The sequence below is a fragment of the Halichoeres trimaculatus genome, unplaced genomic scaffold (genome assembly GCF_033239565.1).
Source record: "Halichoeres trimaculatus isolate MK-OKI-2021-1 unplaced genomic scaffold, fHalTri1.1 fHalTri1_scaffold_9, whole genome shotgun sequence".
Classification (NCBI taxonomy): Eukaryota; Metazoa; Chordata; class Actinopteri; order Labriformes; family Labridae; genus Halichoeres; species Halichoeres trimaculatus.
Genome location: NW_027437188.1, coordinates 32,992,475 through 33,016,426, shown reverse-complemented (window position 1 = coordinate 33,016,426; position 23,952 = coordinate 32,992,475). Strand labels below are relative to the sequence as shown.

Sequence of the window (23,952 nt, the reverse complement as noted above, 5' to 3'; positions counted from 1 at the left end):
TACATTGAGGAAACGGGCTCTGTTGGAGCTATGTTTTTCATTCTACACTGAAACATTATTGATGTATACATGTCTGTTTTTTGTATAACTGTTAAAAAAACAATCAAAAAACAAAACGAAACAAAAGCAAAGCGCTTTTGATTCTGGGAACAGTTTCAGTCAGAGTCTGTTAAAGGGGGAACAACTTTAGCAGGAGAGCTGCATGAATCCCCTCAGTGGCGCTCCATAAATCTTGGATGCTAGTTTTGCAGAGCGAGCTTTAATATTTCATCCACATCACTTCTGAACCGGTGACCAGCTGACTCTGGTCCTCACCAACACAGAGAATCAATAAACCAGCGGGTGTGCCGTGACTCCGATAACAACGGATCACGACGAGGAGAGTATGAACTCCTCCTCCTCCTCCTCCTCCTCAGTGTGTGTGTGTGTGCTCACTCACCTCCTTCAAACTCTGTCTGACAGTTCCCAGAGTTCTCCTTCAGGCTCTCCTCCTCGTTGATGATGATGTTCTCGATGTCCTTCATGGTCAGGTGGTCGCGGAAGGCATAAAACAGGACCTGTTTGAGCTCCTCCAGCTCGATCCTCTGCATGTCGAACTGCAGGACGAGGGAACACAGAGAGAAATTTATGACTGAGGGAATAAACTGTCGGAGTTTGCCTGAGAGAAAAGCATATGACAAACTTATCCTCACTTCTGAAAGCTTTTAATAAAATAACAGGTAAGAAATAAATACATCACGGTGTCACCGAAAGCTCTGCCGCACACGGATCCAGAGCCAAGAAACAAACAATAAATAATGTGCATTGTAAGAAAAAGCTCCACTGTATAAATCATGAAGCATGTTCCTGTAAATCTTTACAACACACATCCCACTCCTCTCCCAGATGTCACGTTAATGCATTCACTTTAATCGCAGTGTTGCACAATGTTGATGCACTGATTAAATTGGATGTGTTGAGTTACAGCCCAAAGGTGTTGATTTATTGTTCAGTTAAAGCATTTAAACATTTCACTTTGAAAGGAGGAATCCACACGCAGCAGGCACAGCGACGCAGCGCAGCGCGGCTGGTGAAGGAGCTTTGAAGGTCTCGCTGAGAGCAAAGACAAAGTGCAAAGTTTTGGTTTCTGAAGTTGAGAGGAACTTCACACGCTCAGGCTGAATTGGTAAGCACGACGACGGCGCGATCGGCTCGGCTTGAAAACAGCACTTTGTCTCACACTTGAGAGCGGTAATGAAAGGAGTGATTTAATTTCCTCCGTATGAGGCGGCTCTAAAACAGAAACACAGCCGAGCCCAACAGGAGTAAAAGGTATTCGTGGCAGGAAACGAGTGAACGGAGAGTAAACGTAGACTGTAAAACTCTAACATCTGAATCATCCTGGATGTTGGCATCAAAATCTGACTCATTAAAACATTCATTTAACAAGCTGCTGATAAAACGCACTTCACTGCTGACTGTTTTTAATTCTAAAAATGTGCTTTTTGTCCTTTTAGAGATGGATTAAAGTGACTCAACTGAAAAAAAAAGGAGGTAATAGATCTTTTCTGGTTTAAAAACAAAGAATGGAGTCAGACTGACGACAGAACCCTGGAGACAAACACCAAGGTTGATACGTGCTGAAGAAGAAACTACAGGAACTTTCTACAGGAACTATTTGCTTCTTATCTGTCAGAATTAAGGTCTTACATTAATACTTTCTAATTCTTTGATATTTCCTATATTTGTGATGTTTAGTTTGATTTTTTTTTTGAACAGCAGACCATGAGGAATACATTTCGCCCTCTGCTGGAGAAAAGCGGTATTTCTCTCCAACCCAGCTTATAAACAAAGACAAGTAAACAAAATTACACAAAAAATCCCAATACTTATGCAAACAGATTTTTTTCCCCAGTCCTAAAATTTACCCCCAAAGAGCAGCCCAGAATGCTTCTGATTGGCGGAGCAGCTAGTGTCTTTATTGCCCCCTTTCTCTGTCCACAATAAGATGACCCCGGCTGTGATGGACTCGGTTTAGTACAATAAACTGTAAAAAACATGGAGTTAAGGTCTTTGCACACTCAGTGCGTTTCTATCCGATGCATCTTTTGGATCTGTAATCTGAAAAAAAAAATGTCACGCACAGACACCTTGCGCACTGAATCCGATGTGTTTATTTTGTATTATTTGCGAAAATTGGCAGTACGGAAAAAATTGAATCATCAAGCAATTGGTCCTGAGCAGCGGCTGTCAATACACGCGGCGTGCACATGCACAGGCACACAGACGCATGCACGCACGCAAGTCTTCATTCATCATTTAATCATTGCTCAAAATGGGTGGAGAAAATATTTTACAAATTGGAAAATGTGATGTTGCCAGTAGTCTACAGTGTCCTGAAATAGTCAAAATACCCAGGAAATGAGCTGGGCAGATGTGAAAAAATGCAAAAAATCGAACCTGGATGAATGGATGAAAGTTTCGGGTCGAGTGTGCAAGGATGATTGACATAACATGGGATTGAATTTCTTTTCTGAAGTGCGTTTCGGACGAAAAAAACCGGACTCAGTGTGCAAAGGCCTTTAGTCTCCAGGACGACACCTGTCTGTTCCTGATACCATGAAATGAAGCCAATCCGTGGACGCAATGTCACTGCCCCCATAAGGCTGTAAACCTGGGGAAACACTGAGGACCTAAAAGTTTCTTAACATCAGCCCTGAATTACTCTCTTAGTTCATCCCTGACTGACCTCTGAAGAAAGAAACGGAGCGACAGTGAGGTCAAACACTCAGGTTTTGGTACCAGGCTCTTCTCTGTGTTTTCTGCCAACGCTCTGAGAGCTGCTGCCTCTGAAACCCAAACTGAAGCAGCTCTACAGACAGATCATTTGATATTAAAGCTGAAAAATGATTTATTTCACTTTCATTTTATGCACTATAGCCACATGACAGATTTGTTTGTTTTACATGAATTTAAGTTTGAGTTTCCATTAACGGTTATTGCTAAGACAAGGGATTGATGTGACCTTTGCAGAATGTTCAGTCCTCGAACCCTGGAGCACGCTGACCTTAAAACTAATCTGAAACCAAACCTGAAGCACTCTCTGGGGCGTGATGACACAGCCAGGCAATCCTGTTAAATTCCTTTTTGTGTGACCTTGGAGAATCTTTGTGCGATGATGTCCTCCAAGGCAAAAAAACGTGTTGCGACTCATTTTGTGGCTATTTTAAAGTCGTATTATCTTTTGGAACAGGTTTGTCTGAGGTGTAGGAAGATTTCCCCTCAGATTCTGATCAAAGCTTTAAAAAAATCACACATGCTTTCATTTCCTCAAGGTCAAACTCTGCTGGATGCAGATTTGCGAATCCCAGCGTGCATTCACAGAAGATTACTCAGCGATACTGCGAGGAAAGGTACACACCATCAGCGCGAGACGGGAAACATGGAGCAGGCTTCCCGGCTGGAATGAGTGGATCACTTCATTAATCACACTTTGACATAAATCACAGCTTCCATCAGTTTCTCTCCGCTCAGAGCCAGTTAATGTACGCTCACATCATAAACACCCAATATGCTAATCGACCTCCATAAAGATTCATTATGACAGCTAATTAGAAGATGAGGGGTCAATGTTTCATCTTCTGTTTGCTGAGTTATTGATTAAAGAAAGATGAGAGTGAATGTTAAAGTGATGATCAGGAGCCTCAGCTACAAAGAGTATGTGCGCTGAAAAACATGGCGTACGCTTGGAGCGTGGAAATGTGCGGTGCTGCACGCTAACTTCACGTTTGGTGTACACACGTTTCTACATCTGTTTACTTTTGGCGACACTTAGAGGTGATGCTGGGAAACAGTTAACGTAAATAATACACTTACGAGTCTGCAATCACATTAGTGGATATAAAAGCATGGTGGTGTAACAGATAGCGACTGATATTAGCGAATGCCAATAGCAACAACACCAACTGCTTTGGCAGATTGAAAGGACGCTGTAAGTGGTGGAATATGAAGAGAGTGCATGTTCAGAGACAAACCTGTTGACTCCTGGTCTGGCTCCACTCATTATGTCCGTTCGTCATCGTAGTAAAGCTAAATATAAACTGCTTTTGACACTGTTTGCTTTGTTTTGAAAGTCAAAGGCTGTTTTTAGGTCGATTCTAGTCACGACTTCCTGTCTCGCTCAATCTACCCCATGCTAAATTTTTTGCGTCACAGCTCCGCGTCCATCAAAAATAGTGTATTACAGCCACTAATATCAATCCCTGTGATGTGCATTAAGTGTGTGCGCCCTACAATTTTATCTCCTCTTCACAGCATCATCAGACAGTGGTTTAATTTTTCTCTTATTTTTTTAAAAGGGGCTGTGAGGAGTTTGAAAGTGATCTTTAAAAAGTCTCCCTTCTAGATATCTGCCTGATGTAACCACACTTTAAAATGAGATTATCAGCACCAATATTACTGGTTACAGGTTATTTCAAATTGCTACTTCTTAGTTTCTTGCTCAGGCCAACCAGGACTGGATTGATTCATGGCACATCTACGTATCCTACATAAACGTCTAATCACTGGGCTGCCGATAGCACTACATATAGCCGGCTATGTCAACGTTAGCTTGATGTCACGTTTCAAACCGTAGTGCTACGTAACTGTACTGATAAATATCATTACTTGGCGCGTTGTATCCAGTAAAAAGTTGTCTTAAAAGAAAATTTGTTTCAATCTGATCTCCATTTAATTCCAAAACAAACACACCTCGCTAAAAGTAATTTACAACAGTGTGCGGAGACTCCAGGCCACAAGGTGGTGTGGGAGAGCTATTAAAACAGATCCTCCTCATGGCATCTTTAAGTCATTTTTTGAGCTTTTATGCCTTTAAGAGGACAATGGATAGTAGGGGTGAGTAAAAATACTGATAAATTGATGCATCGCAATATTTCCTCACCCAATTCAATATTGATTCAGTAAATCCTCTGAATCCATTCACCTCCTGGCAAGTGAGGGGTGCTGTGCGTGTTGTTGTTTTGTATGGACAAGGGCCTCACGAGACCAAACAACAACAAAATATCAGACAAAGCAGCAGCAGAAGCCTAAAGCCTGCTCCTTCAGGTTTAAATTCTGATATTAGGGTTGTTTCATTGCTCCAAAACGTGAGGTGATATACCACGTGTTCACATGGGCATGGAAACTGAAAATGGAAGCATTTAAATCAATATCAAATTAAAACCATATTGAAATCGAATTGAACTGACTCTTGAGTTTCTTAGCAATACCCAGCCCTAATGGATAGAGCAGGAAACAGGGCAAGAGCAGGAAGTGACATGTGTGAAAGTGGCCACAGACTGGATTTGAACCAAGGTCACCCACTTCAGGGCGAACCTCAAAGAGCCTGACCTGGACCACTAGGCCATCAGGGCTCCAGCTCAAGATCTTTCTAACAAGACCTTCTCTGTGTGCAAAGTACTCATGTTAAAAACCCTGTGTGTGTGAAGTGTGAAATGTCTTAAGAAGCCTCACCTTTTCCACAACACACATCTGCACTCACACACACCACACACTCTCCCACTCACTCCTCTTGCATTTGATGATGCCGGAGGACAGTGTGCCAGAAAGCACATTTTTGCGTGCCTCAACTTCTGTGTAGCACCTCAAATTCTCCCACCACAATTTTTTGATATTTTTTATTCGTCTTACTCATAATTTTTTTTCAATTTTCTGATTGTGCAGAGATGAATATATCAGATGTGTGGCTCATTTGCATATGACTTGTTTATTAAAAGGGGGCGTGGACAGGGAGGAGCGGGGGACTTTAACATGCACTTAATTCCACGCTGATTGGTATGAAGAAAGGAAATATGCTTGGATTCATACATCTGGACACCCATTTTGATTCTTTGGCTTTTAACCTTAGCAAAACTTAGGCTGTATTCAGACCAGAAAAGTCCTTTGGTCCACGTGTTTGGTCCGGACCAAAAGAGGACTTGATTTTTTTTGTTTTTTTTGGTTCCAGGTCTGTACAGAATACAGACCTGGAAATGGAGGTAAACATGTGTGTTTGTGCTCTTATTAGAGCTGCAAAATCATTTTCAGTTTCAAGAGCAGCTCCTTCAAAGAAGGCTTAACAACACCGTTTACAATTTAGGAACAGGAAGACGAATGATTGCAGCAAGGAGACGCTATGCTCTGGCTGTCCTGACCCACAACATGCTAGCAACAGCGTGGCTAAACAGAAGACGGAGGATCAGGTATGAACTAAAGACGGTTAGATTATGGTGGCTTTAAAGGCCCAAAAGGCGCATGTATCCTGTTGTTAGTTCGGATGGACCTTGGTTTGTATTCAGACCTGCACCAGAGAACCACAAACCGCACCAGAGTTCGTTTGGAAGTTTGGAGACCACCTCAAAAAGTGGGTCTCGGTCCGGTTGTTTGGTCCGCACCAGGGTTCATTTGTGTCTATTCACCAGCGATAATGTTGTTACCAGTTAGATAATGAAACAAAAGTAGTTTAGCATTTAAAATTTGGCCCCCATCGACAATTGACTGGGCCACCCTGACCAAAAAAAGCCTGGACACACCCCTGTCCTTATATTATAAACTTGATGTTTTTGCTTTTTTTTTTTTTAGAGTATTAAAATCGTTAAATATCTTCAGGATAAAAGAGAAAATGTCTTAAAAGGGAGATTTCTGTTACGTTGCAGCAGAGTAGAGGAATATTTTTCAAATTGAGGAGAAAATGATAAGCGTGGGAAACGAACCCTGGTCTGTTTAAAGTGGACCAAACAGTCCAGGTCTGAATACCACCTTGGTTTCTTTGCCCGATCTTATTCTCTTTTATCTGTTTTTATTTGCTTTCAGTTGTTTTCACTATGTTTTTTTTCTGTGTCTGTTTTTCCTCATCTGTTTTTATCCTTTTAATTTAATCTACCTGTGCAGCTCTTTGTTTACAGCTGTGGTTGTTTTTAAAAGTGCTTTATAAATAAAGATGGAATGGTATTGATATTTTTGTGCGTACGATGTTTTCTGGATTTGAGTGTACGCCAAGTTTAGTAAGTTTTTGTGCCCCTCGTGATTTCACCCATTTCTGTGAATCTGAACTTCCACAGCAGTTCACAGTGACACCAAACTCTTCACCGTGACCTTTGACCTCAGCGTTCATACACAGAGAATCTGTCTCATCCAGCATCAGAGAAAAGTTTCTGTTTGTTCCCAGAAACACAAAGTCAGCCCTTCAGACGACGGAGCCGTGTTTATTTCAGTCCCGTCTCCCTCGGGGGAGCAGAAACAGATTGAAACACTAACAGATCCTAAACAGACTGATCCACCTCCAGCCTCCCTGCAGCAGCTGCCACTTAAAGTAACAGCTCGCTCCTCTGCCACCTCCTCCCTCAGGGAACCGGGTCGCCCGCCTAATTGTGTTTCCTCGACCTTCCCGCCACCTTGCAGCTTCAAACAACGCCATCGCCGGCGGACATCAGCGGAGTGACGGAGCTTCATCTGTCAGGGAAAAGAGGGCGGAGCCTGAGGAAAGATTCATTCACGGAGCGCAGCAGTGTCAGATAAGAAAAATCCATTTGATTTCCCTTTTCTACATCCCACAGACGGCTGGATTCACTCTGAGGTGTGAGGTGACCTTCAGGAAGAATGTGGTGAAAGAAAAAGGGAAGTGGAGAAGAATGGCGCCTGCAGACCTGAAGTGACTCCTCGGTGCGAGCCGCAGTTTCAGACCTGAGCCCGTGCAGAGCCAGGAGACCTTCAGGAGACTCACAATCTCCAGAGAAGTTCACTCTGAAGCATAATCACAGGCCTCTGGTAAAAGGGCTCCTAATGGAGGCTCGGGAAAACTCGGAAATGTCACACGGCGTCTCAAACGCAGAGGTTCGAACTCTACAGGAGAGGAGTGACGCGGAGAAACGACAGAGTGACGCACATGAGGATGAAAATACTTCACAACAGCAGCTTTAACAGCTTTAATGAGACTCAGGGATGTGTTTTTAAAGCCTAATCATCTGTTTTTCACTAAATGGTTCAAGCTTCTCTGGGAGTCGAAGGAAAAAAGGAAAAATGTCACAGAAATACGACACTAACATCACTCAACTTTCACATTGATCAATAGCAAAAAAATAAATCAAGGAGGAAATTATCTTAATCTCTTCGACAAAATGAGCTCAAAGCAAGATTTAAAGGGCATTTCATCCATGTTTTTCTCACTGTTCGAGCTCAAAAAACTGTTTTCCAGATTCCTGTTCCTCAGTATCAGACATGAGATGAGCCTCATCTTCTACATCCATCTCATGTTGATGTTTCAGTCTCATGTTTGTGCCTCAGATTGTCATAAAAGATGTTTCAGGGTCTATCATGAAGGAACGATGAGAGTAGTTTGAGCACTCAAGTTTGTTTCAATAAGATCTCATTTACAGGAAAAACTAAATTATGTCTCATACAAACATGAAATCAAGACCAGCACCAAATCACCACAAATAGTCTAATTAATCCACGTGAAATAATCTTCAGAGCAGTTTTATTCTGAATGAAACAGTGAAGAATTGTGAGTTAATATTTACTGTAAACCTAGTGTTAGCGCCTGTAATGGTGGAGCTAACGCCGTTTAATTTAATGGGGTGTTAACCTGTATCAGGCAAACTGCTAATTGATTTTTTTTTTCACCATTAGAACAAATGGTCTGTTTTCACTGCTAATAGCTGGGTGTGCATACTGGCCAAGTTCATAAAAACACAAAGGTAAGAGTTTAAATCTGAGACACAGATATAAGAAATTAATAAGAACAACAACATGAGAGCCCTCATTACAGCTCACCCCGTCTCTTTTTGACCTTCTTTATTGGGTCCCTTCAGAGCAATAAAACAATATTAGCAAAAGATGTTTGGCCCATACTGCAAAGAGAAGAAATCTTATCAAGTGTTTTTGTCTTGCTCTTAAGCAAAAATTGTCTTATTTTAATTGATATGAGCCAAGTTCACTTGACCAGTCCAGAAAAATCTGCCAAGATTTGGTTGCTAGGCGTCGCACTGTTGACTATGGCTGCCTTTTGCAGCAGCTCTCTCTTCTTTGTCCGTTTCAATTTTTTTTTGTCTCTTTTTCGTCATCTTTGTATTTGGAGTGGATCATCACTTTGTATGGTTCATTTTTTGGTCATGGACACCAAACTGGTTTTGTCTTCAGTGATATTTTTACTAATTTTGCTCCTGTGTTTGTCTGGAGATCCTACATGTAACCATGGCTGCATTGTTTACATGTGAACTCAGCTGTTAGCAGCCTGTAGCATGTAAATGCTAACCGGTGCATGGCCAGATGTTTCCCCACAAGGTGAGGAGAGGGAGGTGAGGACGACGTGCTGGTTCTCAGGTGTGAGCTAAGATGTGACGACATCGACCTATCCTTCCATCCATCGTTATTGGGAACGTAAGATCTATCTCCAATAAGATGGACGAGCTAGCCATGCTAACCCAGCAACAGAGGGAATACCAGAGGGCAGAGTAGCATCATGCTATTCACAGACATGGCTAATGGAGCTAACACCAGACACCAACGCCACATTGGAAGAGCTTCACCTGCTGAGAGCAGACAGGATCCAGGAGACAGAGACTGAACAGACTGCTGAAGAAGCTCAGTCCTGGACCCTGTGGAGGTGGAGGCTGGCTGACTGGACAATGATGGACAAGCTGTCAGCATCTATTTTCTTATTAGACGTTTTTACACTTTCTATACACTTTCTTACTTTGGTTTTCTTGATTGCTGCTGTGAATCTTCAATTTCGTTGTACTTGTTACAATGACAATAAAGTTCTATTCTATCTTATTCTATTCTATGGTACAAAAAAAATTGCTAAAATAATTTGCTCAAAACTAGAATAACATCTAAATACAAGTAACTTGTCCCTTGTTTTATTGGCATATTTTTTTAACTTGTTACAAGCAATTCAGACCTCATTTTTGTCTTAAATTATGTGAAGCAAGACATTTTTCTGGACTGGTCAGGTGAATGTGGCTCATAATAAAGATGCTATGAGGAGGATCTGTTTCAATTGCACTCCCTTGCCACCTTGTGGCCCGTGGTCTCCGCACACTGTTCTGAATTACTTTCAGTGAGGCCTGTGTTTGTTTTAGAATTAAATGGAGATCGGATCAAAACAAGTTTTCTTTTTTCAAGTCAACTTTTTACTGGATACAACTCACTGAGGTAAGGAATTTATCGGTACAGTTATGTAGTGCTACGGTTTGAAATTTGACATCCAGCCGGCTATATGTAGTGCTATCGGCAGCCTGGTGCTCCGACGTATCTGTAGGCTAACGTGACCTCACTCTTCATTTTATTGATAGACTCTCAAGTTTGAACAGACCACTGCAGAATAACTGCTGACTGTGGGTTGGGATGAACATCAACACAAACAGTTTAGCTCCTGTGTTAGCCTTTAGCTCGTGCTCTATCTCTCTCCTGTTTCTCTTTCTTCTGCTCTTCTGTCCTTTTTCTGTCTCACACTTAGGCTCCAGTGTCCACCATCACTACAAAATTAGTCACAGAAATCATTTTCAGTGGATAAAAACATAGATCTTTCATCTTACAACAAAACTTCGTCAGCTAGCGTGGTGTTGTCATAGAGACCTACACCTAGAAATCAATCCGGTCCTGGACGACCTGAGCTGGAAGCAAAAACGTAGCAATTTAAAATAACCTGTAACCAGCAATATTGGCGCTGATAATCTCATTATCCACTGAAAATAAGACAAAATCACTTGATAAGATTTCAGGTTTTTGCTGTGCAGTCTTTGAAAATGTCCAATTGGTTAAAAAATCTAAACTTGAACCATTGACAGAGATTTCAGATAAAGTTCATTTTCTCCTAAAATGTCCTTTCCTAAAAAGTTTTACTTCAGTGTTAAATCTATTTCTGTTTGCACAGTGTGTTCGCTGACTTATGCTTCCTGCTTTTGAGTGAATGGACCTGTAAAGGAAATTTGCCACTCATACAGACGATCCAGGTCTGATATTTTTAGAGATGGCGTTAATGTTTAGGTGACTGCTGTAAAATTCTGTAGATCCAGAGACAACTTTGGGCAGAAGATCCTGAATCAGAGTTTTCAAGCTAAGATGGCGAGGGCAGATTGTGCTGTCTCATCTCTACTTTCTGAATAAAGACAGCAGCTGAGACTCAAGACCAATTTCAGACACATTACAATCTTTATTCCAACTAAAACACATTTACCTTGGCGTCATAAAAGTTCAATCAAACTATAAAAACCATGGAGCTCACTCTCAGGCGATGCATTCAGGATGGGATCATAAACATCCATTAACCGCGGGCCTGATCTCCACTCTGTAAACGTGACTCGGGGCTGAATATACAAAAAGGAAGCTTCACTAAAGAGCGAACGGCGCTCAGCTCTTCAGTCATAAATGAGGCATGTTCAGCTGCTCGCACACACAGGCGGTGAGAAGGTGCCAAGAGCCAGCATCCATCCATCTGCTGAGTTCAGCCATTTGCAGCACAGCCAAATTATTCAGTGACAGATAATGCTCCTCACGCCGTAAAATCCAATTATATGCATTCGCTAATCTACATTTCTGTGCAATGGACTGGCAAGTATTTGTTTTTAAATGGCAGAAATATGAATGCTCTTGAAAAGACGTCGGAGCTGGAGGGAAAGCCTCGAGGTCGGGATGTGAATGAAGGAGAGAATCAGACACAGCTCTTTTTCTTCTCAGTGTGTCGTCTGCTCGTATCTGGAGCTCGCTCGGTGTCCTGCCATGATTTGTGGAGAAGTGAAGAGGTGTTTTGTAGGAATATGATTCCACTTGAATCAGTGTCAGCGTAAACTTTAACTGCACGGCGTCTTGACAGCAGATAAAACAGTATGGAGATGCTGCTATGATATGTCTGCAGCTGAGGAGCTATAAGGATGACAATGAATAAAATCTTATTTTTTTAAACAAACTTACAACCTTACAGTGAACAAAAATGAACAGAAAGAGTCTTAGATTTTGGATTTTATTCTGGTTTAAAGACCTGAATTGACAGAAAATCCCAAAGTCAACACTTAGACCAGATTAAAGGGCAAATTGCAGGTTAATTTCTTTTTTAATGAATGGCAGTGAAATAAGCCAACCACTGATTTTATGTTATTCACCAAAAAAGGCACAAACTCAGAAGAAGAACTGTCTGTTTTTGGTATAGCTATTCAAAACGCTCTTTTTTCAACATGGCGTCATTTGTTGCAACATAAGAGCTTAACCCTTTAACACCAGCAGCGCTGACACATCGCACTTTGCAGGACGGTTATTCCTAAACGGTTTGCTTGATCAGAAAAATTACAGCTGTTTGCGAAAGCTGAGACCGTCTTCTTCCAGGAAATATGTTATTTCTATGGTAATTTCACTCAGGCATTTAAGGAAGCTCGTAAAGTATGAGAGTGCAGAGCGCACAGAGTGAACGGAGCTTAAAGGCATATTCAGACCTGGACTGTTTGGTCCACTTTAAACGGACCAGGGTTCGTTTCCCACGCTGGTGCGGACTTTTCATGCAGGTGTAAATGGACACAAACGAATCCTGGTGCGGACCAAACAACCGGACCGAGACCCACTTTTAGAGGTGGTCTCGGTCCGCTTCCAAACGAACTCTGGTGCGGTTCGTGGTTCTCTGGTGCAGGTCTGAATACAAACCAAGGTCCATCCGAACTAACTACAGGATACATGTGCCTTTTGGGCCTATAAAGCCACCGTAACCTAACCGTCTTTGGTTCATACCTGATCCTCCGTCTTCTTTTTAGCCACGCTGTTGCTGGCATGTTGTGGGTCAGGACACGCAGAGCATAGCGCCTCCTTGTTGCGCGCATTCGTCTTCACTGTCCCAAAATTGTAAACAATGTTGTTAAGCTGCTTTGAAAGAGCTGCTCTTGAAACTGAAAATGATTTTGCAGCTCTAATAAGAGCACAAACACACACGTTTACCTCCATTTCCTGGTCTGTATTCTGTGTGTCACCTTTGTCAGTGCTGTCCAATGAGAGCACTGATCGTCACACACCTGGATGTGTTTACAGGATATAGTCCAGTTGCAAAAAGTACAATCTGAATACGAACCGCACCAAACGAAAAGAATAAAGTCCGCTTTTGGTCCGGACCAAACAAGTGGACCAAAGGACTTTTCTGGTCTGAATACAGCCTAATGGTGCGGCCACACCAAACGCGAATTTGCAGCGCGATTACATACAAAGTCAATGCAAAGACGCGTTAAGCCGCCGATTTGCCTCGGGCGGCGCGATTCGCGCGTTTGGAGCGTTCACGCGTTTGGGCGGTAGACGCGAATTCGCTCGAGTTCAAAATATTCCCCCACGACGTCATTGTTTTGACGACGTTGCGGGGCAACTGCCGCCTGCTCCGGCTCCAACTCCGCCAGAGGATGGAGGAGAAAACAATCTGTGTGGTGTGTCATCATCCAGAGATATTCGATACGACGTGTGTACTCTACAGAGACCAGAAAAACAGGAGCAGGCTTGGTTGAAAGTCTCTGTGGAGACAGGTTTTGAATGTAAGTTCTGAAAACATTCGTTCCCAGCTGGATTTGCTGCACGGGCTATTACTGAGTCCGACTGTGTTTTCCTCAGCGGAGTTTTGAGCCTGATAGAGAGGAGGAAAGAGCGGGGCAGGGGCAGAGCGAGGGAAAAGATGGAAGTTCTCTGTGCTCCTCTCTTTCCTCCACCCCTTCATTATCCCCAGGGAGACCTCCGCGAACATGGGTCGGGGGTTCGGGCGGTCGGGGGTACGGGGGGTCGGAGGTTCGGGGGATCGGGGATGAGATCGCAGGGAACAGCCAAGCAGGGCTGGTGGATTACCAGGGAGAGGCAGCAGGCATTGATTGTGATCTCCAAAGCTTTCACACACTCTCATGCTTTGGAAACCACAGCTCATTGTTTTTCAGATGCTCTTTTGGACTTTCGGTCTTTAAATGAACGAGCTCTCTACTCCGCATGCGCAGTACCGCGCGTTCGCGCCTCAGCTTGTCAAAAAAGTCCAGCGGCGAGACTCGGGCGTTCACGTGGCGCGTGACAGGCCATTCGCGCGACTAAATTCGCGTGTTCGCGTTTGGTGTGGCCGTGGCATAAGTCTCCTAAAAACACCAAAAAAGAAGATCCTCCAGGTTATAAAACCTCCACTGAGGTTTCTGCTTGATTCAGAGACTGAAAGAACATCTGTAGAAGCAACTTCAAATTAAAAAGGCAATGTTAGACAGGATGAACACTGGGATGAATGAGTTACATCCTGCATTTCTTCTGTTTATGTGTAAGTGTTTGATTGCTGTTTTTTCCTTCACTAAACCCCAAAAACCTGTTCTGTCTTTGTGTTTCTCTTCATTTTAATCTGTTTTACTCTCATCTAACATGCAGCAAATTGGAAAAAACTCTCAACAGTGAAATGGGCCAAAGCATTTACTCACAGGACATTTTTTGACCATTTTACAGCCGAAATAAGCAAAAAGGTCCAGACAGGCATTTTGACTCCTGGTTGTGATGTCACCTTCAAATGCCGGTTTTTACAAAAACCCGTACTAAAACATCTCCAGGAGACCGTGTGGTCTATTAATTTAGGAATTTCTTTCAGGATATTGTTTTTAAGTTATTTTCCTTAACAGGTGTCTTTAACCTGCAATACACCTTTAAAGTGATACTCCGGGATGGAACAAGTTGGGTCCTATCACAAGGTTTAGGGCAGAAATTACCCCTACAGCAGTGTTTTTGTGCAGCAGAAGCCCAGAGCGCACACACCAAACACCCCCTCCCTGCTCCTCTGCCTGTTTCCTCTGCACTCAGACGGGGCCATATTTTACTTGACTAAAAACACAAATAAACGGACTCTCACCGAAAAAATCTGATATCGGTCTGCATTCACGCTTTATTCAGAGAGTTTTCAGCGCGTTACTTTCACACAAAAACACCGCTAAATAAGGCTCTAGTTCTCATCGTGTCTCTTCGTCCTGGCAGACTACCTGCGTTTGTTTATATCTGGCACGCCGCGTGCGCGGACTGATACACTAAGCGGCGAGCGCCTCGGAGCCAGCTGTGGCTCTGCAGCAGAGGTAGCACCATTTTACGACACGATTAATTAATTAATTGATAATTGATTAATTAATTTTCTGCCCTAAACCTTATGATAGGACCCAACTTGTTCCACCCCGGAGTATCACTGTGTGGACTTCACCTCTACGTCCCCAGAGGTTGACACTCGCTCCCCTCCAAACAAAACTGCTCTCTTGCATTTTTGAGGCGTGAACCACCTCAGCATTTCCGTTACACTCCCTGAGGGGGACAAAAAACTGATCATGAGCCTCAGCGAGGAGGTTTCACCCTCATCACTGTCAGGAATGATGGAAGCTAATAAGACGAGGATCTGACAGCGATGAGGCGCTAAGCAGTGACCCCATCATCCGCCGATGCAGGAGGAGTCGTAAAATAACGACTCATCATCATCATCTGAATCCATCAAACCATCTCTGAGGTATCACTTCTAAAAACATCCCTCTCCCGAGCCTTTCTGCTGCTCTCAGCTGGAAATATTATCGCCGGGACATTTATTATTTACAAAGCGGTTTATACACACTGCTGCATTATTTACAGGACAGTATCTGAATCAGCGGCAGTGTGTTCACTTATTCTCCAGCTCTCGACCTAAAATGTGAACAAGTTGACACAAAAAGGATAATTTCATTGATTTAAAGATGGTTTATTTACACAGCTAAATAAAAACAATCTGTTTAAATTCACTGGTTAGAAATGCCACCGTGGAAACTGAATCTTATCGGCTTCCTTTTGGGAAAAACTAACATCAAACTGAACGTTTTAAAATAATTTACATCTTCAAGTTCAACTCACATTAAACTGGACATGTCCATCATTGTTTCTGTTATTGCTACCTCTTATGGTTGAAGTGACTTTGTAGAGAGCAGCAGCTCAAAAGTGCTGCAGCTGATGTCTGGATTGCAGGACAGGATGTTCTCCAGAATCAAGAACAATTGTTGCTGGGGTTTTCGACCAATCAGAATCAGGTATTTAACACAGCAAGTACTCAAGCTACATTGTTACACAGATTTCTTTGACGTTGTCGCTAGATTTAGCTTGTTTTCAGACCACTCCAGTAACTCTTTTTCAAAAAAGCAACAAATCTAATAACTATAGGGACTGATGTGAAAGCCAAAATCGAATAATATATGATGTCACCAGTTTGTTCCTGATGCAAAGTAATGAAGCCGATCGTCCATGGGGGCCATATTGGAAATGCTATCTCAAGAGGTTGGCTTTGAGCCTCTTCATTAACAGGGTGCCAGACTGGAATTAGCGATTCAGACCCAAGCCATTTTTGAATCATGCTTTAAGTGTGTGTGTGTTTTTTTAACACCATTAAGATCTGTTTTCACTTGATGAACTGCAACTTTTAGGACTTCCCCATTCTCTCAGGTAGCAGTCCCTCCCAGCTGCAGCCGGAGCAGGCGACTGCATGCAAATAAATAATGCGTTTGAGGAGGAAGATTGATATTTTGGTACTAAAAAAAAGATTAACTCACCAGAAGAAAGTTCATTTCTAGTTCTTAACATATTCACAGTGTTTTAACTTCCTTTATGTCTGTCCATCGACATTGTTCTCTCTTTCCTATAGCATCTATGTCAGTTGAACCATGGCTAAGTCCCGCCCTAAAATGCAATGAGCCAATACATGCCATACACTTAGACATTCTTTGCCTGTACATCTGTTGAAATGGATTAGTAAAAGTCAGATTATGATCAGATTTATTAAGTTTTTGTGATTTTGTTCATGGAGCAACTCTGACATAAGGTATCCTTAGAGGCTCGCCAACACCTTTTCCAAGACACCACTCTGTGTGAATAAATTCAAGGATTTCTCCTTCTGTTGGAAGGTAAGCTGACATCATATTTGAGGCAGCAGATTGTGACTTTGTTGTAAAGGAAAATAAAGTTATCATTTCAGACACTATGAGATTTTCTCTAACGTTAGCTAAAGTTAGCCTAACATTGGCTCCTAGCTGCACTGTTCATCATGCCTCTGTGTTTTGGGGAGTTTATTGGACTGTTTTGTTCTAGTTTTAGTTCTTTGGTGATAGTACATCATCGTTAGCTGTTGTCCCAAGGGCTTGTAACGCCACATTATGTAATAATGCCTCAATATGTTATTACGTGATACATTTTCTCTTATTATGTAATGGCCTTGCATTTTATAATATAATTCTTGAACGCAATATGTTATAAACTTTGCTGCATTACGTAATAAGTTCTTTCATACTGCATCATTTCTTACAAAAAGTGAGTTCCTGCATGTAAAATGTAGGAACTTTTTACATAATGCGCAAAGTTGAAGAGTTTTATTACAAAATGCAGAAGATTAAAGTGCATAATTGAAGTAAAAATGTTTTGTATAATTACATAATGTGGCGTTACAGGGCTCTAGTTAAGCTAACGTTAGCTTACAGTTGACAGTTTCATTTAGCAGACGCTTTTGTCCAAAGCGACATGCAACACAAGCAAGAATTTAGACAGAAGGAAAACCTAGTTAGTGCAACAACAGTGCTTCAAGTTATTCGGCTGCAGGTGCTGCCATTAAGTGCAAGTTCTGGAGCTTAGCTTCATTAGCTTATCTGTCATAGCCAAGATAACCAAAGTAGTTATGCTGAATGATTCCCGCAAAATTTCTTATTTTTTCTCATACTTCTGACTTTTTTTTCTCTAAATTTTGACTTTTTTCCTCATAATTTTGACTTTTTTCCTCATAATTCTTACTTTTTTCCAATGATTTTTTCTCATACGTCTGACTTTTTATTCTCTAAATTTGAACTTTTTTCCTCATAATTTTGACTTTTTTCCTCATAATTTTGACTTTTTTCCTCATAATTCTTACTTTTTTTCCAATGATTTTTTTCCAATGATTTTTTCTCATACTTCTGACTTTTTTTTCCTCTAAATTTTGACTTTTTTCCTAATATTTCAGACCTTTTTTTCCTCATAGTTCTGACTTTTTTTTTCTCATAATAGTGACTTTTTTCTCATAATTCTAAGTTTTTTTTTAATGCTTCTAACTTTTTTCCTGTAATCCTCATATTTCAGACTTTTTTCTTATAATTTTGACTTTTTTCCACATGATTTTGACCTTATTCTCATAAATCTGACTTTGTTCTCATATTTTGGCTTTTTGTTTCATAGTTCTGACTTTTTCATCATATTTTTGACTTTTTCTCATAATTTTGACTTTTGTTCTCAGAAATCTCACTTTTTTTTCTCATAATTTTGACCTTTTTGCTCCAAATTTTGGACTCTTTTCTCTTTTCTCCTCAAGATATTGATATGTGATCTGTCTGTCTCCAAAAGTCTTTAACAGCATCCTGTGAAATGTCTCCTACTGTGACACCTGCCACAGCACCTGAGACTGTTCACTGTTTGTCTGAGTGAGTGGAGGGGGCGTGGCTTAGCCACAGGCTAATTACACACAGAGTGTTTAGCTCTCAAGTTAGCAGCTGGGTAATAAGTGGATAATACGTTGGGGGTCTTGTCACACCTTGTCAGGTTTCTCTATCCCATAACTACCTGCTAACCAAACATTATCCTGTACATAATGTATAACAAGGCCTGAGTGATGTATACGCGGGCTAATAGTCTTTGATGCTGTTGTTCTTCCAGCATGTTGATCCAGTGGAGGTCATTGGGTTCCTGAGTGTATCTGCATCAATGTCAGAGATACACAGAGGAGCAGCACACTCTTCTTCTCTGTAAACGGTTCATTAATTTACAACATCTGTACAACCTGTATCCGTACCCAACCTGAACATTACCTCCAAAAAAATCAATGAAACATTAAAGAGCGTGCTCCTTAACTCAATTACACTCCTGCCCGTTCTTTGCTGAGAGTTCGGGCCAACAGGTGAAACAGCTGGACTAAACACTGGGTATTAATTATGGCCTCCTGTATCTGCTAAATGCACACACTCCTCTCCGTGTTTAAATGAATACTCAGCATCTTTATTGATCTCTCCCTCCCCCTCCTTAAAAGGCCCTGAGCCATCAGGAGAAATTTATGTCTCCATTACGGCGGCGTTATCCAGCCGTCAAAGGGCAGAAGATTAATTGAGAAACGAGGGAAACATAACACGCGCCATGAGAGTCACAACAGGCAGGAAAATGAATCGGGGCTCATATCTGGAGCTCGTCTGTGTTGGAGTGACAGAAACATTGGCCTCGTGGGACACCAATAAAAATAGACCTCTCCGCTCTGACTCTTATGTAAGAAATCTTCTCTCTGTTCAGCCTCTGATCCAAGAGTGTAAGACAAAAATGTGGTGTTAAGAAATTACACACAAAGCAACAACAGACCAGAGAAAAGTGCTCAAAGAGTCTCGGATAAACACGCCGTCCATGAGTTAAAAGAATCACTTTACCGTCACTTTTCATTTGCAGAGAGCACGACAACAGGACGCCAGGGCCAGCAGCCAATCAGAGGACGGCATAGAGCAGAGAGACTCAGAGAAAGTCAGAGAGGAACAACAACCTCCCAAACTCCACAGAGAGAGCTATCGATAGTCAATTACAGTTAATGTAATTCATCACGGACAAATTACTCCGTTAACACCTGGAGTGGAGCGGGTCGGAGCGGCAGCCTGAGGGTCACATGACCTCATTAGGAGGATTCAGTGGATCTATGTGTCCGCCTCACATTATTTATTACCTTAACTATAGAAAAAGGAGGCCCGAAAGAGAAAACGATAATTAGATGAGGGGGAAAGAGAAAGTAAAATGAATTCTGAGAGCAGTTTCACTCCGAGGTTAAACTTTTGACTGAAGCTCGATCGAAACCTGGAAGTGTACGGCACTTTGTCTCAAACTGTCTGAGGGGCAGCGGCAACTTTTTATTTTCAGGATTAAGAGTAAAGCCTTGGAAATGGACACTCAGAGAGTTTTTACACCGGGTAAAATGATCAAAAAAGTCTGAAGACAAATATCTGCAGAAAAAGGGGTTAACCCCAAGGACATTTATGCCGATATGGTTTCTACATCAGGGGATGATGCTCTGGCTTTATCAACGGTGAAAAAGTGGGCAGCTGAATTAAAGAGAGGTAAGGAGAGCCTTGAAGATGACCCAAGGTCTGGATGCCACAGCAAAAAATCAAGAAAACATCAACCGTGTTGAAAAATAAACTACTATTCCTGAAAGTGTTGAACTATTTGCTCACACATCCTCTCACAAAGCGATGAAGCTCTTCCTATCCTAACTCCTGAGAGACTCAGCTTCTTTGGAGTGTCGTTTTCACTCCCATTTGATGTTACCACCTGTTGAGGATGTTCCTACAGGTGTTTTTGGTACTTTTTCTATTTCTATCAGTGTATTAATTCTTCTTTCTTCACTTTTGCTGGCATCATGTTTAAAGACGCTATGAGGAGGATCTGTTTTATTTGTACTCCCTCGCCACCTTGTGGCCCGGAGTCTCCGCACACTGTTATAAATTACTTTTAGTGAGGCGTGTGTTTGTTTTGGAACTAAATGGAGATCAGATTGAAACAAGTTTTCTTTATTCAAGACAACTTTATACTAGATATAATGCCGTGGTAAGGCATTTATCAGTACGGTATGAAACGTGACATCAGACAAATGTTGTAGTAGCCAACTATATGTAGTGCTATCGGCAGCCCACTGCTCCAACGTATCTGTAGGCTAACGTGACAACAAGTAAACACTGTCAGTTTGTAAGTAGTTTAGTAGCTGTTTATATTCAGTGCAGCTGGCAGTCCTGTGCTCTAAAACAGTCATTCCCAAAGTCTGGGTCCTGACCCAAAGGTGGGTCACCAAATTAATTTTCAAAATGTTTACACGAAATTCATGCTTTCCTAAACCAGAAGAAGTCCCCTCACCAAATTGTTTTCTGATGATTGGCTCCTCACACTGTCAAATCTGGTTATGTTTTCATCATGAAGGGTCATCGCCACAATGTTTACTGTACCTGGAAACATGTAACCGTTTTTCAAAAGTCTGAAGCCATGAGCTGGCACTACTCAAACAACCAAAGCCACACCACCATATGTTTCCTACTGTTTTGCAGCACTCAGAGGAAAACGCTGCCACTGTGCCACAATCACACATATGAAAGAGCTGACCCATTGATTACTTTGATCGTTAGTTTCCAAAAGAAAGATTTAAAGTCAGATTCAAAACCTCTTTGAGTTTGAAAGTCCAAAGACACTGCTGGATCTTGGACAGGAACCAGCTGCAGAAACAGAGCTGTTACAGCTTGTTACAGCTTGTTACAGCTGTGCAGTGACGTCACGCTGAAAAAGAGGCATGGATGGATGCTGTTACCTTTATTCTGGATGAACATCGCATCTTAATATCTTGTTCTGAATACCAAATGACTGGGATACAATTCTGAAAAACAAGCAGGCTAACCCATATAGTACAAATGCAAAGCTGCAATGCATTGGTCAAAACATGTTAGGCCTGTTAGCTGGTACAAAAGATGTAAGATGATGCAGAAACATGATTAAAGCTCAGTTATTCTGTCAACTGGTTTACAGATTGGACATATTTTGGATTGGGTCGCTGTGGCTTGTTCCCCTAAAAAGTGGGTCACCTGAAAAAAAAGTTTGGGAAACACTGCTTCAAGACGTGTCTGTAATGTGTAACGTTAGTAAATCCTGGTTACGTCCTGCCAGTCATCTACCAATCAGAGCTAACGTAACCTCACTCTTCATTTTATTGATAGACTCTCAAGTTTGAACAGACCACTGCAGAATAACTGCTGACTGTGGGTTAGAATGAACATAAGCACAGCCTGAGCTAAAGGCTAATTAGCCTTTAGCTCGTGCTTTATCTCTCTCCTGTTTATCTTTCTTCTGCTCCTTTGTCCTTTTTCTGTCTGACAGTTAGGCTCCAGTGTCCACCACCACTACAAAATTAATCACAGATTGTTTTCAGCAGATTTATCTCTTCTCTCTACTAAACTTCGTCAGCCGGTGTGGTGTTGTCATAGAGACCTTACATGCTGTAAATCAATCCAGTCCTGGTCTACCTGAACTGGAAGTTAAGAAGTAGCATTTTAAAATAACCTGTAACCAGTAATATTGGTGCGGATAATCTTATTTCAAAGTGTGGATGATGATCAGGCAAATATCTAGAAGGGAGACTTTTTCAAGATCACTTTCAAACTCTTCACAGCCCCTTTAAAATGAGCAGATATATCTAATAAAACAATTACATTACTCAGTTTCAGGATGTTGTCAGTTATCTTTAGGCTATTTGATACTTTATTGATTTCATCCTGTCAAAAAAATTAACATTTAGTATAGAAAAATAGAAATAATACATATGCATCAAAAGGGAACGGAAAGAAGAAAGGTTCTTGTCATGTCTGCCCCTTCCCTCACAAAATATTATTTACCAATAACCTAGTGTAAAAATTAAAAAGAGCTGCAGGCCAACATGCCAGATTACACTTCAATTATTCTTGTTCCCCCTCAAAAAAAAAAGAAAAACAGCCAATAAAAAACAAAGTTCCAAAAAAGATCTCTATATGAGGCTTACCTAATTCCTCACAACATAAACAAAAGTAAACATCTGTTTTACTTTCTTCCCATTCAAAGCTCCCAAAGCAGAGTCTAACATGAGACACAGGTAAAAGCAGAGAGCCGTGTAAGGAGCCCACCTGCGCACTCACATATCTGAAATTAAAATCATCTTCTCTGAAATGTCACATCAGGTTTCCTCTTTTAGTCTGTGGAGGACTGCATCATCTGGGGTTTAAAGCCTGCACTTAAGAGCCGGGGGAAATGTTAATTCATGCAGTAAAAATGGAGAAAAAAAACCCAACCATCTCAGGAAAATCTGAAAAATTAAAATGTCAAATGTTAGGTGAAGAGCAAAAGGCCAAAATCTTTTAAAGCAAAGCATTCATATTTCATTCTTCATCTCTGGAAATCAGACTTTTCAGGACAAACTCTGCTAGCACGCTGCGCTCTGTAGGAAATGATTAACTACGTCCTTCCAGATGCTTTTACCTGATAAATCCTCTCCATTCATCTCAATGGGATTTTACACCAAGATCACTCAGGAGATACAAATGAAGAAGCTCCTGATCAGAAACCGAGGATGTCAGAATAATGTAGTCGGACGCCGCTGCTTTGATCGGCAGGTCATTAAAAATCTGGGCACTCAGTGATTCGCCGGTGTGTGTGTAAATGTGTGTGTTTAAGTGTATTAAGGATGCAGTACACTCGTCCAGCTGGTTTGCATGAAAAGAGCTGTGGTGTAGTGAAACGCAGAGCTGACTCAGGTGTAAGTAAAGCTTCAAGGAGCATCAGGGAGTGAGACGCAGAGTGGAGCATGTTTCATATTGTATTAAACGTCAGAAACACTGTTCGTCTTTCAGACCAGAGCTCCGTGGATGATAGAGGAAGACGAGGAGGAAGAGGAGGATAAAAGTTAGTTCATAAAGAGAGCTCCTCTTCCTCCCCTCAGTCTGACTCTGTTCATACGCACACGGTGCTCTGAGTAATGGCTCAAATGACTCAGGTGTTAATCTGGATAAGCTCCTTAAGTTGCACTTTATCCTTTTTGATTTGTGGCTATTTATGCAGGAATACAGAGTAAATACAGAGTAAATACAGAGTAAATACAGAGCGCTGTAACCAAACTGTGGGAGCATCACTCATGGATGAGAGGCTTCAGCTGTTTATCCAACCTCAGATGGAGTAATGAGTGTACCGTCCTTGACATGGGACAGTGGAGCAACTTTTTACCTCTGTAGGGAAACTGGGATGAGACCCAGAGGCCACCGGAGGGATTACGTATCCCCATCTTGTTCTGTCAGGCCTCAGAATCCAGGCACCAGATCTGATAAATGTTAAGTCCACTCTGTCTCCGTTCAGGCTTCTATATTTTGCAAAATGCTAAAGATTCTGAGTTTTATTTGCTGAAAAAGG

At 41.7% G+C, this 23,952-nt stretch overlaps 1 protein-coding gene across 1 annotated transcript in view; it reads right to left on the bottom strand.

Moving 5' to 3' along the window:
* Positions 1–23,952, bottom strand: part of LOC141797441 (calcium-binding protein 8-like) — a 114,331-nt gene that overhangs the window by 13,250 nt on the left and 77,129 nt on the right. The window contains exon 6 of the mRNA XM_074678783.1: positions 440–596. Coding sequence (XP_074534884.1) covers positions 440–596 — 157 coding nt within the window. The remainder of the gene's footprint in view (positions 1–439; positions 597–23,952) is intronic.